General features: G+C 40.2%; 1 protein-coding gene across 1 annotated transcript in view; it reads right to left on the bottom strand.

The window, feature by feature from the left end:
* Nucleotides 1-19,063, bottom strand: part of LOC121613881 (copine-9-like) — a 154,795-nt gene that overhangs the window by 22,984 nt on the left and 112,748 nt on the right. The window contains exons 9-16 of the mRNA XM_041947578.1: nt 17,650-17,753; nt 16,967-17,071; nt 14,485-14,526; nt 10,103-10,178; nt 9,753-9,806; nt 9,525-9,586; nt 7,986-8,032; nt 6,119-6,300 (exon numbers count right to left, since the gene is read on the bottom strand). Coding sequence (XP_041803512.1) covers nt 6,119-6,300; nt 7,986-8,032; nt 9,525-9,586; nt 9,753-9,806; nt 10,103-10,178; nt 14,485-14,526; nt 16,967-17,071; nt 17,650-17,753 — 672 coding nt within the window. The remainder of the gene's footprint in view (nt 1-6,118; nt 6,301-7,985; nt 8,033-9,524; nt 9,587-9,752; nt 9,807-10,102; nt 10,179-14,484; nt 14,527-16,966; nt 17,072-17,649; nt 17,754-19,063) is intronic.

A 19,063-nucleotide genomic window follows, 5' to 3' on the forward strand; every position in this document is an offset into this window, starting at 1 on the left:
ACATTCCTTAGAGAATCTGGTCCATGCTGATACGGTAGCCTCACATAGCTGCTGCAGATTAAAGGAATGCTCGGGAATGCGGGAATACTCAGAATTAATGGTTTGTGTGATGTGTCGTCTGACCATGACGCAGGGCAAAAGTGTTTATGGCTGTTCCAGCAAGCTACTCTCAAAGGCCCTTTGAAAAGTGTTAATTTATAGAGAGGAGCGAGATGCTGTATTGTTTGAACATGGGAAAATTAGATACGGGGTGACACACACAGTGTTGCACTCAGTTGTAAAAAAAAAAAAAAAGAACAGAAATGGTTGTGTAAAGATTTTTAAAAATTGAAATACTAATTTATCACTTCCACACATCTGTTTACAGAAATTGTCTGATGCAGCCCAAACCTTGTCTTCCAGCCACAGAATGTGTGGAGGGAGGGGGTTTCAGATGCTGTTCAACCATCCAACAAGCAGTGGACATACTGATGGACTTAAGTCTGACAGTGGAGACCACTGAACTCTTCGTCATGTTGGTAGGACCAGTTCAGTGCCTTCTTTGTGACATCCTGCTGGAAACTGTCTTTAGAAGATGGGAGCAGTGGCCATGAACACACATGGTCAGCAGTAATACTCAAGTCAGCTGTGGCATTTAAACAATGCTCAGTTGGTATTTAATAGCCTAATGTGTGCCAAGAAAAAAATCCCAACATTATTACATCACCACTGGCAGCCTAAACAGTTGACACAAAGCAGGATGGATCCATGGATCCATGGACAGTGATCCATTCATTCATTCACAGGGCAACATCACCAACCCATATTCCTCACATGGCTTCAAGTTGTCATTTGTCTTGTGGGAATAAATATATATATTTTTCACTGTATGTCCAAAAAGCACATGTGCTTTTAATTCTCAGTAGACAAATTACATGTGTACTGTGACGCTTGTGCATCTGATAGAGGTTACACTGACCTGAATCAGACACTTCTGCTTTGTTCTGCCTGAACTAGTCAGCTCTTAAGACTGTATCGTTTAGGTGAGTATGTGCCAAACCTGTGAGACGCTCACTGAGCTCCTTCTTCAGTGCAAAAGAGGACGCATAGCAGGCAAGAAAGACTGCATTTCTTAGGCTAGAAACTGAGTAATAATGGACATTTTAACCCTCAAGTGCCATCAAATTCCTTTTCATTCCTAGAAATATTCTCCCTGTTCTCAGTGTGCAGTTCATCACTGCACCACACACCCATCCTTTCATCTCCATAATATTTTTTTCTCCCCAGCCAAGTTATCAAGCTGTGAATTTATTCAGAAACACACTTCAGTTAGTCTGTCTTAAGAAAAAAGAAATCTCCTCCATCAGAATAATATTATTAATATTATTAATAATAATATTGTCCTCTTGCTTTAATGCATTACCTCTTAGAGAGTTATTCATTTAATATGTTGAACTTGAGGGCCACAGAAAGTGCACTGCTACTTCTTATGAGGTCCTTTAGGCAAACACCAAATTATACTTGTGGACTGATTATAAATAATAGACAGAAAGTTGTTAACTAATTGCAAATTTTAGCTTTTAGCTCATGATTCACCAGTGAACTAACCTGTACCTGTGTGTTTGTGCTCAGTTCAAAAACTCCACTTCTATCTGTTACTTTCCTCCAGTTTCTCTCCTTTCTCTTTTCGTCTCTGTACGTTTATGAAGCCGAATCAAAATCATAATTCATAAAAAAAAATCATCAAAAATTTTCATGTTCTTCTCCCAAACCTTTCTTTTTGTGTCTGTGAGGCTCACTCCTACACTCCTCTACAACTTGATGAATGTTACCTGTTCATGAGTCAGTGCATATTTTGATTAATGGTATAATCAATGTCCCCAAATTGCCATGTAAAGCTAACTGTACCATTTGTAGGCACGTTCCAAATGTCAACCAAGAATTAAAAAGGAACATTTCACACTGTGGAGCCTGAAGTTGTGTCAGAAGCTAGATGCCAAGAAGGTCTTGCTAAAACAAAGTGGATCATGACTTGAAGGGGTGGTCACAGACATGAAGACATGAGAGAATATTACACAGTAGGTGATGTCACACTGCCAGGTGTATGGCAGAAGATGTTGGACCAGTCTACACTCTGTTGGAAGCTTTTTTCCTTCACACTACTGTTGGAGTTGTCACCACAGTATACTAATGAAAAAATAAACTGGCAAGCCATGATGCACATCACACTGATACACTGAACAGAAGATTCTACATTAAAGCAGGTATTTTCAGTACTAGTATATTAAAAATGAAACAAATTACTACTTGTATATACAAACTGTTGCTCATATCGAGGGACCTACGAGAATTATCACTTGAATCTGCAGTTCCCTTAAGCTCTACCTTACAGCTCACTGATTTGGTTTTATGGCCCAGACATTCACTGTTTTGGTTCAGGCTCACCACTCTCATCAGTGTTGTTTCTAGCTGCAGCAGGCATTTGTTTTGAGAGAAAAAGCTTCAGACCCACTGGAAAATTCCTGCCCGGCATCAAAAAGCAGACAGACACAGTGAGCAACTCGCTGGTGAACATAGTGGAGCGTCAATTGGAGAAAATGTCCCTCAAGGCTTGGTGGAGGCCACAAACAGAGTTTAAAGGAAAGGGAATATTGGACTTATGTTCATCAGGTGGACATTACATTACACTGTCATTCTTAAGTCAAACAAGTGTTTTTCCCTTTTGGAGACACTGAGGCAAAACAGGTCTGGATCAGTCATAAGTATGACTGATCCTGAAGTATACAAGTATACACTATATGTATGTACTAAGGTTGACAGGGTACTATTTTGACGGTTGGCATACAAGAAATTCGTGTATTTTAAAATACTGCAGTAACAGGCATGGTACATGGCATGCACTTAAGAATGAGAGTGAAAGTGAACTTTGCCACCCTCCTGTCAGCTTTTAATTTGAAGTCTTCTCAGATAGAGAGTGAGTTTGTCATGGAATTGAAACTTTGTTTAGTTGTTCAACATGCAGCTGGAGCTATCACATCACTGTCCACAATGCATAGCTGTGAGTAGCTCCTCCATTTCTACTTTGCGTTGCATCTTATTGCAGTTTTAATCTGCATACTGGCATTTTTGAAGATGATATATTATCTCATTTTCCACTGTGTAGACACTTCAGACTCAAAACTTGAGTAGAATTAGTGAAGAGTGAGAGTCTACTTAAGTCTTTGTTTACCAGGTCCCTGGTGGCTCTGGTAAAGGCTGGATTGTCTTTGCAGAGCATTATGCAATAGTCAGATTGTAGAAAAACATTGTGCTCAATAGAACAGAATTATCCAACGTGAATATAAAATGCCTCCGTCCACAGAGCGTGAAATATCTGCTGCATATCACCAGATCTCAACAACATTCAGCATTCAAAATCACCAAATAATGATGAGATTAAAATATATGGCCATGTTTCTTTTGCAGTGACATAACGCAGTAGCTGTTGACAGCTAATCATCTTTTTTTTAAAGGTTAACAGGTTAACACACATGCCCATAGGCTTTCTGCATATCTTGCTCTCAGATTACTCTTAATTATTTCCTCTGAGATTGAAGTTTTTGTTTAATAATATGGACTTGTTTAAGGCTTCAAAACAGACTCAGAATCCAGTGTTAATTAAGAACAACACAGATTAGCTCTGTCCTAGAGAAGGAGAGACCACTTCAAGGTATTCTCTTTATTTATTGCAAATAAATTGCATATGTTCCTTATTAGTATTAATATATACAAGTGCTGCTGGTTAATTAATTATTCTGACCTTTATCTGAACCAGGAATGTGTCTAATTAAAGAGGCCGTGAGCACAAAGCCAGCTTCTCTTTCCCGTTTTTTAGACATAGACAGCAAACGTCTGTACAGGTTATTATTTCACTGTACTCACAATCTATCATTCTATGGCCACATATTATGAAACGGGATACTAAAACTTTGCATTCGATGAACTCTAGATTGCTCGATGTGCTCCATGCAGCATCCAAACAATAGATTCCTAATTAGAGTTGCCTTAGCATGACGGAGCGTCAGGATTTGTCACACTGCGGTGAACTCTAATTAAGAAACCTGATCGAGAGGCCGCTCACATGGAAAGGAGCAAAGTTACACAAAGTAATGAATCTAGACAAGCCAGATGCTGACGCTGTCTTCTACCTCTGACTTCTGACTGGGAGGGAGCGAGAAGTATCATGGGATTTGACAGACCCGATTGAAAACGACAGTTTCAGGTCAGAGATCATTCTCAAGTCCAGTAATGAAAGACCTGAGGTGTGTCACTGATATGTTCACACCCGTATGAAAAGACCTGGCCATGTTATCATGCTCTTAAAAAAGCGAATCCACTAATCTTATCCTGCAGCCTTGGAACAGCACCAAATATAAGAGTCTCCTTTTTTATGTTCCTGTCCCACCCACTCCTCCTTGTTTCCTCTAAAGTAACTGTCCAGGGAGACAGTCGTTTGGAATCCAAGGCTAAGTAATTATTTTTCAATTTTGCTGCTTTGCTAATTGCTATTGTTGTCATCCTATTGGCTGAGAATGCTAGGTTAAGCAGTGCATCATCAGCATGTCTCTCTGTGTTGCTGCCTGTCTGTCTGCTCTCTGTTTTTTCACCATCATTTCCATACCGTCAAACAGACGAAGCTTTTCACTAGACGTGCAGCGTGATTCACAGTTTTCTTCCTCCCACCTCTTGTTCCTTTCCTCTGCTCACTCATACACTTCACAAGACTACTCCACAGTGCCTCCAGATTGTGGGTTTATGTAACCTTTCCTTTCATTGACTTACAAGTTGTCCTGAGTTGAATAGCTGCACGTGGTTCAGCACACTGTGTCCTTGTGTGCATGCGTGAGAACACACAAAACAGGGACCAAAAGATAAAAATGTCCCCTTATGGCATTAATAGAGGTCGAAACTTCACACGGAACCTTTAACTGAATGTAAAAACAATCACGTGTTACAAACTCTTGAGGTTAAAATCATTTATCGTTATCCGTCCTCATCCTCGGCCTACGCCACTGCCCCAGGCTGGTTGTGTGAAGATTAGATTGTGGTCATTTGATTACGTTTAAAAATATGCACTAAGAAAAACAACATAATTTCAAATAATAATGGTGCTAAAAATAGATTTTGACAGAGGACCCCTCTGTGAGACAGGGCCCTACAAATGCTGGGGCCACTGGAAACCATCATTTTAGATTACATTGTGCATTAGCAGTGTATATTGCCAAACAAATTTGCAATTGATCAAATTACTACGAACTCTCTGCGACAAATTCATCGTAACATTAAGTCAAAACAGTATTCACAATGAACCACAATTCTCTTTTTTCACTGGAAAAATGTTAAATCCAATATTCACTGTCCTTTATTTGTCCACCAACACCAACCAGTTAGTTGCTAACTGTGTCTGTCTGATGATTGGTGCTTTTTTGCTAAAAACCACTGCCTGTAGAGGCAGAAGAAATGGGGGTCGATGAGAGTTTGGAAGACCAAAACAATAAGGAAACTGCACAGTCGGGGGATTACTCTCATTCCTCATTTTTATTCTCAATGTTCATGTAAAAATATTTACAGAGATGGAAAGCACTCCACACCAGCAAGTTTACTCACAGTTGCACTGGTTTGTTGTATCTATATGTTTGTTGCACAGTAATTAGAGGGTCTCTCACACTAATGAGGAGTGTTGCTCTTGGACGTAGGATAATGTTTTTGTTTGTTTTGTTTTTTTGGTTGATGCTCCTTTTGCTTTGACAGGGTTTGAATGCATTTTTATTTGGCCAGAGTCAGCCTTGAATAAAGTCCAAAACTGAAGTGGACAGATGGACACATTTCACATCCTCGCAGTGATTCAGAGCTGACACAAGTCAGCCACAAAGAAAACCTTTACAAAAGCAAACCACCAAACTTGTTTCTCTTCTATTTGAAAAGTGTGCTTAACATGTGAAACAGATCATCAGCTGAACGCTTGTATTAGTATTCAGTCGAAGAAAAGAAGCACCTACTGACTGAATGTCAAAAAATGTCTTGCATTTCTATCTAAACAGATACAACAAATGTTTCCTCTCCTCGCTCTGTCATTGTTTTTTAGATCAGTGTCTCTTACCAGTGGGAAGGCGTGGGAGATCTTGCCGTCAGGGGGAAGTTTAGCTCCGAAGCCGTACGCTGGGAAGAGTTTGTCACTGTCGTAGTCCTGGATGATCTCCCCCACAGCCTTCAGAGCCATGGCATACGCATTCATCTGATATGGACTCATGTAGTGCAGTGAGGTGGGCTGTGATGGGTTACCTGGACAGAGAAGAACCACCACACCACACAAACACACACACACACACACACACACACACACACAATACAAAAGTAATAGAGAGGGATTAGCAAATGTGGCAAGATTAACATGAAGAAATATTTTTTGCAAAGTCTTTCATCTGATTATGATAAAGTTATAAAACTCATGTTCATGCAATGCAATACATGCAATGCATCACCCATTAGCAAAATAAGCCTATAGTGTCAAATTCTGGCACATAAGACTTCCACTGACATTCTGAAATGACTTTTCCAAGCATTCATTGCTGTATGTACTGTGATTTCCCAAAAATATGCATGCAGACATGACACAGGAAGCCAACGTTTTGGCTTTCTTAATTTTTAGCATTCTTAAATTTTATTAGTATTTAGGTTTGTATTCACAATGCCACAAAGGCCAAGGAGAACATGCAAGAAAATATGATACATTTTGATGATTTCTTTGCTTAGACAGGGATAAAGACAGACACACACAGGCAGCAACAAAAAATAAAGACTTGTGGTCTGAATCCATCAGAAAAGAAAGAGTTTCCTGCCCACAGATCTTATATATGATACAAAAACTAGCTGCTGGGTATGATATTAAATGCCAAAATACTGTGTGTGGTGAGATACTGTTAACTTTCAACTGGATCTTGCAGTCTTCTACAGTAAATGCCTAACGTGGTTATTTTGCCACTCTACTCTTACCATGGTCAAGAAGAAACCCGCTTGCTCCAATTCCTTTTAACTTTTGATATTATCTGCTTTTGCACCGAATGAGGCATACACTGGAGGTCTTATTGTACTTGCTGGAAAAGATCTAACGACAACCCCACGGCCCATTTCTATATCAACTGACTTGCACTTCACTTCAGAGTATACTATCAACCCTTATGAAGTCACACTCACAGCTGTAGAGGGCTCTCTGCATTAAGAGGAGGGTATTACAGTAATAAACAGGTCTATTGTGGGACGCTTGCATCTTTTCAGCACAAACACACAAACATCCATCACCACATCCATTCCTCATGTAATAATAAATCCAGATTAGATCAGACTTGCAGAGCGTAAAATAAGCTCTACTGCTCATGTTAGCCAGTGTTTGGGAAACTTTCATTCTGCTGAACTGTTTGATTTCAATTACGCTTTGTACAGTGCTGACTACATCATTGTGACTAGTTGGTAACCAGTTTTTTCTGTTTTTATTAAGGTTGAAGTAATGATGTCTTATCATGTTTGTTTGGAGGTCATCATGTTTTAACTCACTGCAACTGTTTACTGTATAAACCTGCACATACACAGGTGGCCCCCACTAATGGAGAACAGGTGAAATTCAACTTTTTGCCATATCTGCTGCAATAAACGTACTGTGCATTGTGACTGTTAAGTAAACAATTTTTAAAAACTTGTTCCTTTTTGCCTTCCGTACAATATCACTTGTGTGGCACCAAGAACACCAACTTTCTCATTTGTGAAAATTAAACCAAAGTACAGTATCACAAATCATTTGAATACAATGTATTGATTGTTTAAAATGCTACTCATTCATACGTACAATGACAATCATATGTTATAGAAATACTAATAAGAGGACAAAACCAGACGTTGTAGGTAAAACATTTTCACTGAACAACAGATGTGTGGACACTTCCTGCATGCACAAAAATGGAACGCTGTCCTACCGTTGGATGCTGTGAAGTCTATGGCCACAGTGAAATTGAGTTGTGTCCTGGAGGGAGATTGAGCACATCAGTATCATTTGAAACAGAGATGTTAGGAATTTATCTCCAGATGGCAGCACATTTTTACAGCTGTTCAGGCTAGACTGCGAAACTCATCAGCAGCTCACTGCCGTCACTTATAAAGCACGAGGCAGGGGATCTGCACCATGATTCAAACCATATGGGCTCCTCAAGTCCATTAACAGTGCTTTCAAATTCAAGTGCTGATAACCGCTGTTTTGTGCTGATATTCAAGCCAATCTTTCCATTTGACTCATGCTGAAGACGTTTTATTCCATTACTTGAAATCACATATGCTTTGAAAAAAACAATGGTATTTTAATTTGTGAATGGATTCTTGTCATGCAGGCTGACACTGATTTCAGTTCATTTCAGTGTAGTATAAAATTGACTTCCAGATCAACTTTCAGCAACCGAACAAACCAACCTAGACAGGCAGAGAGGCAGCAGCTGTTTACTTTGGAATTCAATATTACAACACAGTCTACTTACATCATGTGTAATATTGTGACCTATGATACCCCTGCTTACAGCTTACTGTGGTAGTTATAGCTACTGACAATAATAATAATAAAAAATAATAAGAATACTATGATTTATCATAGCTGAGCCTCTGTGAGTTTGTCATTTCATTCCAATGAGTTTGATGCTCATCCAAATTCCAAAAATGCTCTTCTGTCATATTACTGTCCACTGTCAAAAATGTAAAAGTACTTTAATATCCAGAAGGATGACCATCATCACTTTGTTATGTTATGACATGCTTTGGAAAATAGAGATAAACCATTTCCCGCATGAGATGCCATTAAAAATGTATTCAAGTAAATACATGTGAACTGTGAAGGCTAAAGGTGGGGTCAGCTCAATCAACACCAACAGAATTAGTGCAATTAGTGGATTCATGGAGGCAAAGAAAATCTGCAGATTTTTTCCAAAGTTCAGCTTTGGTGAAATTGACATGTAGATTCATACCAAGCCCTGACAGTGTTAACCTTTCAGGATGGAGAGGCCAAGATGGAGGAAGCTGCATGTGTGCCACCATTTACTGCCATTTAACTTCCTCCATCAGAGTAAAAAATACTCCACAGAAGAGCAGTGGTTTGCAGACTTTAGCCTTTAGACAGGACTTTTTTGTTTGCTAACTGACCATTCGCACGCTTGTTAGCTTGGATAACTTTCCCTCTTCAATGGCTTTTTATTGAACAAAAATGGTGTCGAATGAAGGAAATGCCAGGAGGAGTCCACAGAGACATGCTCTGGGCGCCATTGTGCCAGGTTAGTGCTAGCTCAGTTGGTTAGCATGTTGTTCTACGGCAGCTAACCCTGTGAGTAAGCCTGGCCTCTAAGACTCCAGAACCAAATATTTCACAAATGAAAGCATATTTATTTCACAGCTCCACTTTCTGTTGTGAGCAGGTCTTAAAGCAAGCAAAACCCTGGAACAGTCCTTTAATGGCTTCCTGTAGACGCTGCTCTTACCCTCCTCTGATGAAGTCGACAAACGTGTACTCTGACTCCACTTTGAAAGACAGCAGAGTCACCTTGAAGACGAAGAAAAAGTGAAAGGGAAAGACAGAGAAACAAACAGGGAGAGAGTGGAGAATAGAGACAGACATTTACTGCTGTGACATGTCTCTGCTGCTGTGACTCATGTCCACGAAGGATGAAACATGTACCGGCTGCTGAAAACACTCCAGCAGGGCTTACCGTCCCCGAATTGACGTATTTCTTCTTCTTGCCTTTCTTTTTCGGATTCAAAACCTTGACCGCAAGACAGAAAACAGGAAATTAGTTCTTGAGCAAAGCTGAGCAGAAATGTGTAGTTATTCAGTGCATGTCTAAGCTCCTGTGGGTGGATGTCGATGATATATTACCATATTACCTCAAATGAGGGGCTGAAATTTACACATTTATACAAGAAATATTACTTTAATGAATTATATATGACACTGTCAAAGAACTATTCATGTGTTTGCAAGTTCCTGAAACGCTAGTAATTTTTTTGGATTCTCAATTATTTGCCATTCAAGTTGTTCTTTGCTTTTCTTGAATTTTACCTCGTAGACATTGAACTGACTTTGGCCTCTGGACAGTTCTCTGTAGCTGGTGGTGAACTCTCCGATAAAGTCATGACTGGAAGAAAGATTGATTTAGTCAGGAGAAGACACAGAGGCAAGACAGAGGAAAACTTACACTACATCACTAACAGGATTCCTGATTTCCTATCTGCTGTAACCAAGAGTGATAATTCTAAAGGGTCCTCTTCCACCGAGTCTGCCATGTTTCTACAGTCGCCCAGAATGGACAAATCAAACACTGGCTCTAGTGCTTTTCACATTTTTGCACGATTGGAAAGGAAGTTTGAGGCGAGGTGTATACAGTTTGCTACACACTGGACCTTTAATTAAAAAGCAATGTGACATAAGGAGTGTTCAAATAAATCACGGATGGACCTGAGCTAGCAACGTCGGCCCAGAAGCTGCTTTACTGCCTGAGTCACTGTTAAAAGTGCATTAATATTAAGAACTATTTTTTGTGTTCGCCCACACAGATGTGCCAATTAAATCACCAACACAGCACCAGCATTGTCATCAAAAATACCTGTAAACTTTAATGTAAGGTGCACTGTGACTGAAAAACATAAATAAAACTTATCATTGTTCTTTTTAGCAATCACAATTTTGACCAAATAAGTCTACAAAAATAAACACCAATATAAAGTATACTAAAGAGGAAGTGATTTTTAATTTTAGTTCGACCTTAATTAGGCTCATTTAACACACATCATTCATTCTGATCAAATCAAGGATCATCTATTAATCCAACTACACAGAGTCGACCTAACTGTGATGCATGGTACCATTCTTTGATCTGTGCCAGACTGAAAAGAAAGAAGGTTTTCATGAGTCCCACACATTCTCATGTGAACATGAAATAAATCCCCTCCAGCACTATCATACTTGTAAATATCATCTCCCTCCATGCCCTCAGATCATCTCTGCATCTCAATATATCACCACCTGAAGCTGTGCATGACACCAACACTGCCTGTGTACCGCTGGTATTTAAAGGGGACTCCTCAAGGAGCAAACAACCAGTTCAATCTCGCAACGGGGAAAGAAGGAGGATGAATGTAAGAAGGGGGGAAGAGAGGAAACAGAAACAAAGCAATAATATGGGAGAGGTTTAGATAAAGAACACAACAGAAAAAAAGAAAGTTTAAGGAGAGAGAGGACTAAATGTAAAGTATGTGGGTCTTGGTTAGTTTTTGATGTTGCCATTCATGTGGATATGATGCACTGTTTCATAATCACGAGATGTTCGCCCTCCCCCTCTTCCCTCGCGTACTAGACTGTGACATTTACATTTTAAAGGGCTACTTCAGTCACAGTAGGTTCATTGTTATTTCACAGAAAAATGAAATACTGATCAAACATAGTTAACCTGGCCCTCGACCCTCCTCTCCATGTAGGAAAAGATGAAACACATCCTCATGCCTGAACGATTGAATAGGTTGATTAACAATGACTCCCAAAACGACACATATGACAGGCCGGTGGTTAACGCTGTACAATGGCGTCAGTTTACTTTTAGGTTTAGGCACCAAAACAGCTTGGTTCGTTTTCAGGAAAGACTACGAGTTAAGTGTGTTACTGTTCCATACACTCTGTAACTGAAGTACATCATGCAAGTTATAGATCAACGCTGAGTTTCGGATTCATGTGGGACATGTGACCCAGACTTTCTTGCTCTTTATACTATCACCGAACTTCCTCCTTTGCTCAGTCATAAATACTACAGCCACTAGAAGCTGAGCCTAACAATAGACAGTCGACCTATACACCTGTTGTTCTATGAGACCTGCTTTGCAGTTTTGAGGTGCACAGTAAGTGTTTGACTATGCATGAGAGGGCTTGAAGTGGGATTTTAAATTCAAATGTAGTTGATATAAATTGCATTAAATTCATTAAACATAATATAATGGTAACGACAGTGCCGACTATGCATATTGGATGTTTTGGTTTGCAGTTAGTCATTATTGTGATTTTAACAGTGTCGTTTAATAATTTTAATTCTGATAATTTTGCAAAGTGTAATTTCTCCTCTCTACTCAAGCGCTACAGTGCTTACAGCCTGAAATACCTGTTTGGCTTGTCCATCAGTAATAATGGTCACTCCTAAACATACACACTGTATTTTGAAGTGGTTCACTGAGTATTTACATGTTGCTTTACTGAATCTCATCTGGTGGTGTAAGTGCAGAATGTACTGGAACTCATTTAGACAACCAGTCCTAATTTGAAGCCTGTTTGTACAAAGAAACATAAAAACCCAAGACCCCCTGAGCTAATTGGACTGTTGCACATGAGAGATTTCTACCCAGGCTGTACGTGAGGCTGCCTTCATACAGCTGCTGGATTCTGTGTTGTCTATTACGAGCCACCTACACTGTATGAAATAACACTCAGATCAATTAGTATAGTTATCGAGAAGAATTTATGTAGTAGCTCTCTACAACTACACTCTCTGATTAATCTTGTTTCTTAATTATTTAATCCTTTAATTTTATCTGATCTTATTTGACATTTTCTGTGGTAATCTGTGGTAATGGGCTTGTTTGCTGTCTCAGCGGAAGTGACAGATGGCCTCTCTGCATTCACTGGACAGACTGGTCAAGGACATGCCTGCTTGGTGCAGGGCCCATAGCTGTGGGGAGGCGATTATCTTTACCAAGCAAGGGGAAAATGCCCATCCCATTGACCCCAACACTGTATCATTTGCATGGTTTGTTCTTACCTGGTTTTCTAGCATTAGCTAGCCTACTTCATTCAGGACTTCATTCAGAAATCACCTGATTTAGTTCAGAGTTTGACTGGGGATGTCTTTGAGCTACATAGCTGCTGATGGTCAGTAGATGTAGGCTGACTCCTTGTTAGGGCACAATGTCTAGTTTTCTGTTTCTACATGTTAAATACAGATTATTAGACGTGTGGGTGTCGAGAACTTGCAATTTGGGATTTGAATTGTGAATTCTAGTCCTTTAATAAAGCTGTAATATGGAAGCAACGTAGCAAGTAATGTAACTAATTGCTTTTGCCGTTCAGTGATCAATAAAGGAATATAATTGCTTTTTAACGAGTTATATGTGATGAGAAATTTATCACATTTTTCAAGAAACACGACCAACTTTGCAAGCATTGTCTAACGGTTCCCCACAGATATCTGCTAGCAGCTCTGTTTGTCCACATGTGAACCAAGTTCACATTTCATATAAGAACTTTCATCATTTCTGTTTCTTCATCTACGGGACACCCTGGGCATATATTGTATTCACAAAAGTCTTTTCATATTAGTGTTACTGTGCAGGTATAAAAGTGAGATGCCAGAGCAGAGATGCTCATGTACTTTCTTCAGTTCATCTATGTGTAACACTTAAGTGAGCATAAACTGAATTGGGCTCCTTGCATTCACTGGACTGGAACGCTGGCTTGAATCATCTCTGTATGAAAGACAACACACACCCGGTGCTCTCTGGGAGAAGGATTACACAGGCGTTTATAATAACACGATCATGCCCCTGTTTTAAAGTTACAGCATGAAAAATAATCAAGGTCCCAGTGATAATGGCTTGGCTTTAAAAAAAAATAAAAAAAATAAAAAAAAATAAAAAAAAAACGGCAATACATGATGCCAGGAAAGAAAAAAACTGAAAAACTTTGAAAAAACAACTGACTGTGCAGATATTCAACATCATTACCGCCTGATGACTGTCAGAATGAAATTGTTCGCTGGAACACTGCTTGTATTTATCCTGTGTATTTGTGTTTTTTTATTGTGCTTATCCTGTGTTATTTGTGTTTTACCCGCTCTGTAAAGTGTCCTTGAGTGCTTTGATAGGCGCTTCCAAATAAAATGTATTATTATTATTATTATTATTATTAAGACAAAGATTTACCTTTAATTCCTCCTGTCTACCCCTACATCGGGTTTGGGATTTGGAAATCTGGAATCTGGGATTTATAAGAATACCACAAGGATTTCAAATGAATCCAGCTGAAATTTATGGACAGCAGTGACACAAGGCCAGCCTGAAAAACCCACATGAGGTTTCCAATTAAGCCCACCAGTCAGTAACCCACTGTAGCCCACTGTCAGTGAGAAAGACATGCCATGTCAGTACTGTGCTCAGCGCTCATAAACCCTGACCCTCTGTCCTTTCAGCTGCAACCTTTCATCTGCAACTTGTTTTTGATTTATCATCCAGCTTGTGTCAGGCGGGTGGAGGCTCCACCTGTTGTAATACCTAGTGATTGGACAATGAGAACTGCCCCCAGACAGAACAAGGTGTGACATTTGAGAGGCTCACGCTGGAGCTGAAAATGAATAAAGGAAAAGAAAAAAGAACAAAAAAAGAGAGACAGCGAGGAAGAGAACTTACCTCCCGTCTCTGTCCCAGTCATAAACATCCACCTTGACCGTCCTGGAGGGAGGTGAGATGAGGAGGCGGAGGTGAGACAGACAGGTGAAATTCACAGGGAGGAGAGAGAGAGTGTGAGGGTGAGAGAGAGCAGAGGCAGAGAGACGGAGGAGAGAGATCGACACAGGGATAGTAAGTAAGACTGTCAGGAAGACTTTTCTTGGCCTTCACATCAAAGGATGTTCCACGTCTAAAACCAACAGAAACCAGTTCAAAAGGACGCCTGCACGATACAGATGCAGAATGTCGGAACAATAACAATGACTGACATAAAACAAGATTTTTCAACACAGACACTTATTACTATATTCCATGTTAACCCTGAGTGATATGTATACGTCACTGACTCTTGTGCTCCACAAAGCCCACGTCATGACATAGATGAGTCTGAGGATACACACTTATTAGAAGGATTAATTCATTGTTGGATTTTCATGGTATTTGTTATCAGTAAAGTATTTTCTCTGACATCTCTTCTTTTTATTTAAAGTGAGGATTTTTCTGTAAGGTTATAAAACCTGAATTTCATTCAGTTAAGGACGCAGTTTATCTAAAATGTGGATTGCTATTTTATTGTCAGTACAGTACAAGTAATTTCTGTATTTGTGAGACTGTTGCTTCTTTGCCTCCATGCTGGTCTCAATAACACCAGCACTGGCCTGAGACTAACAGCACGGCCGACTGCTGGCATTATTCTGACCACCACAGGCTCCAATCTTCACATTTTCAGCATGCCTTGTCTTGACTTTACTCTTGTCATAGCAAAGGAGACATATTCCAGCATTTGTTGTGGTCTGGGTTTTGTGTTAGGTTTGTTTGGGTTTTTCTGTTTCTCCCCCTCCTCGTTCTGTGTTTTGTCTCTCCATGCAGGGCGTGTGTGTGGCAGGAGGCGTGGCTGGTTTGGCACTCACTCTCTCCCTGAGATTCGGCAGATGAGGCACACCTGGCTGCAATTCCCACTAATCAGCACTCCATATAAGCCGGTCATGACTCCGCTCCTGTGCCAGGTAATTCTGTCCCGTACAATAGAGTCACACGTTCCTTGTGTTATATCTTCTGGTGTTATTTCTTGCGTTTCCTGATGAGTGTTTTGCTGCGTGCTGTCTCCTCAAGTCTTACCAGTGTTCTTCTCGTGTTATTTCCAGTGTGTGCCTTGCTGCCGGTGCCGGCCACGGGCGCCTCCGTGCTCCAGTGTTTTTTCCTGCGTTCATCTAGATTAATTGCCAGATCAGACGTTGTTTCCTACTCCCAAGCCAGCCAGTGTCCTCCCACCACCGCCTTTGCCTTTTGCCTGCCTTCTTTCATTAAAAACTCTCAAACTCTGTACCTGTGTTCGCCTCTGCCTCAGTGGGTCCAGAAAGCAAACTCACTCATAACATCATTGTTAATAGGGCATTAATTAGCTTTTCATAATAACATCAGGGCCACCCTGATTCCAAAAAAGTTGAGATGCTGTGTAAAATGTAAAAAAATGCAGAATGCAAACAAATAACAAGTGTTCCTGAGTCCATGTAGTAATCTCCTTTATTCAATCACACAGTGAACCTCGCTGTGAACCACTGAGTCTTTCCAGGATTCTCCTTTCATACTCAATCATGATGCTATCACCTGTTACCAATCAACCTGTTTACCTGTGGAATGATCCAAACAGGTGTTTTTGGAGCGTTCCACATCTTTCCCAGTCTTTTATTTGCTCCTGTCACAACTTGTTTGAAGCGTGACGAGGTCAAACATTAAATATATTCTCTTTTTACTGTATTATGTTGAATATATGTCAAAAAGAATTAGTAAATAATCCCATTTTGTTTTGTGTTTTACAGTGTCCCCACTTGGTCATTCAGGTCTAGTTCCTTGTTGGTACTGGATGTAATTGTGTTTCTTGTGATCTTATTTTATCATTTTCTGTGTCTGTCATTTCAGCAACGCAGAACTGTGTTGAACTAAGTGTCAAACCTAAATATATGAGGTATACAAGTTTTTAGAATGGGGGATCACAGTAGAATGATACCATCCTTGGTTTTGGGGGTTGGCCTCACTCAGAAGATAAATACTTGAACCTAACACCATTTCATTGGACTAGAGCTGTCCTATCTAGTCTGAAGTGATGAAGCCTGCTCGGATGAGAGGCGAAACGTCTTCTAAGACAAACTGACGAGGTCCAGTTGCGAACGATTGAATGCCCTAAAGCCAAGATCATGAACATTTCAGAAAATGTGTGATGTAAATCAATAAGTTCTATGCTGTATACTCCAGTTCCTCCTTTTTGGACATCATGTTAATCCTGAGTCAAATATGAACCACATTTCATGCAAAGAAGATGTGACGTGCTTAAAACTGTTTAAAACCAAAATGATGAAGATAAGATCACTTATCGACTACCGGCAGTCAGATTACTCAAAACCCTGGTAAACATCTAACCCCTGACCCCCGTGCATCCCCTCACCTGTCATAGTCTCCATTACAGAGTGCTCGAACAGGGATTGTAAACGGCTGCCAAACAGGGTTCAGATTGTTCTTGATCACCTCGGTCTTGTGGCAGATAGTGAACCTGGAAAACAAAGAGACAGCTCAACATGGTGAGGATGACAATTCTAAAAATACAGATACACACACAAAAGATGTCCGGCAGTGGTTTGTTCTCCACTCCCTGTAGTGTGTAATATGTAAAGTTTGGAAGAAAAATAAAGAATATGTGCATATACGTGTCTAATATTTTTGCTCCCTGGGTGTGTATTCAAAGGTAGCCCATTCAGACAGACAAACTCTTGAAATAAATCTCAGCTGAATAGATTCTTCAGCATGAGACAGCAGAAACAGAGCTGGCTCACAGAGGGTTTTGATTCTTAACTGTGCGTCTGAAACATTGAACGCTACAGTAAACGCAGATAAGAACTTCCTGTCTCAGTGTCAAGAAAATCTATTACTCCTTCTTCCATCTGATGGGCAAGAAAATTGTCAAACTCCTCATGGGAGCGGACAGAGAAGCCTGCTGGCAGATTTTCAGTCGCTGTTAGTAACAAGGGAAGAGCTGTGACAGAAGAGTTGCACACTCGCCTCAGCTGAAGGACTAACAGATGGAGCGAACAATAAAGTTTCTACACACATTTGACAAAAACACACACTTACGTCCCATCCTCATTGCTCCGATAGAAGACGAGGAAGGGGTCAGACTTGCCAAAGAAATCCTTTTTATCCAGCTTGTTGGCACAGAGCTGCATGGTGGCTATGTCCTAGGAGAGAAACCACAGTTTATTCTTGTGCTTTGCATTCATTTCATCAAGTATGGTTTAGTTCAATCTTGCAGTTGGACTTTGAATAAATCACAATTTTTTACCATACTCATTTGTCTACTTGGACATGAGCCCTATCTCTTTAAGACCCGATGCCTTCCTCAAACCAGGGGCGTAACTAAAGACAGTGTAGACAGTGCAACCGCTCTGGTATAGGGGACTCCCAACTTGCCTTTACTACAGTGTTGAAGAGAGCTCAGTATATGTATCCTCAAATGTGCACATCCACCTCTGTGATGTGTCAGTAACTTAGTACGCAGTAAGTAGTAACAAATTTATAGGCTTATTACATTATTAGGTTTACATATACCATACAAACTATGAAGAAATTATATAAAAAACAACAATTCAATTGAATGAATACTTAATTTCTCTTGTATTCGCATAATATACAGATGATTGCTGGGTAATATGTTGTTGTCCAATCTTCCAGTCTATATATAGTCTATATGTAATGTAACTTATTTAGAGTGAAATGCTCGAGGTGCTCCAGTCCGGTGTCTGGTGCGGCATTTTGGAGCGCCATCCCTGAATGCTTTGTGTAGAAAATGTTTTGGCTTTATCTTTGCCGTTGTTTTCGTCTGTCTCTCTCTCTCTCTAAAGCACACTCACATACTCGCTGCTGCAGTAGCCACGTTAACTGCCCTCTGCTGATGCTGCTCAGAGTGCAATCAGACAGAGATACAGACAATTTGGGCAGTTATTAAATGTAAACTTTCCCATCCGTGTGTGTGGGGCAGAAACAGCAGCTCTCTGACAGGATCTGCCTGTTGCAGAGCAGGAAACAGATCGCAGCGTGATCCTGAGAGCTGTGCTGATTGACATTTTTGTTGGGCAGGTGGGTTGGCTCTCATGGTATGGTGAGTGTGTGCATATGTGTGGGCGTGTTTGCTTCTTAACTGAGGAGTTCAAGGGCCCGTCGTTACTGACTTACACCACTGCCTCAAGCCCATAAAAACACAGAGTGACCTATTTAGGACTGAAGGTTAAGTCTCAGGACTGGGCCTTGGTGGTCTCCATGCAAGAGTTGACCATCAAGACATGATATCTGTACTCAGTTGCCAATTTATAAGGTACACATGCTCAATAGGATCAGATCAAATTAAAATAATACAATCTTTACAGCTAGTTATATAAACATATACACGTATATACCCAGAAAGCGGTACTAAAGCTAAAACTAGTATTATTATTATTAGTGGTATTAGTATTGGTATTAGGATAACTACTACTACAACTCTGTTGTGGTG

This window comes from Chelmon rostratus, chromosome 2 (assembly GCF_017976325.1).
Source record: "Chelmon rostratus isolate fCheRos1 chromosome 2, fCheRos1.pri, whole genome shotgun sequence".
Taxonomy (NCBI): domain Eukaryota; kingdom Metazoa; phylum Chordata; class Actinopteri; order Chaetodontiformes; family Chaetodontidae; genus Chelmon; species Chelmon rostratus.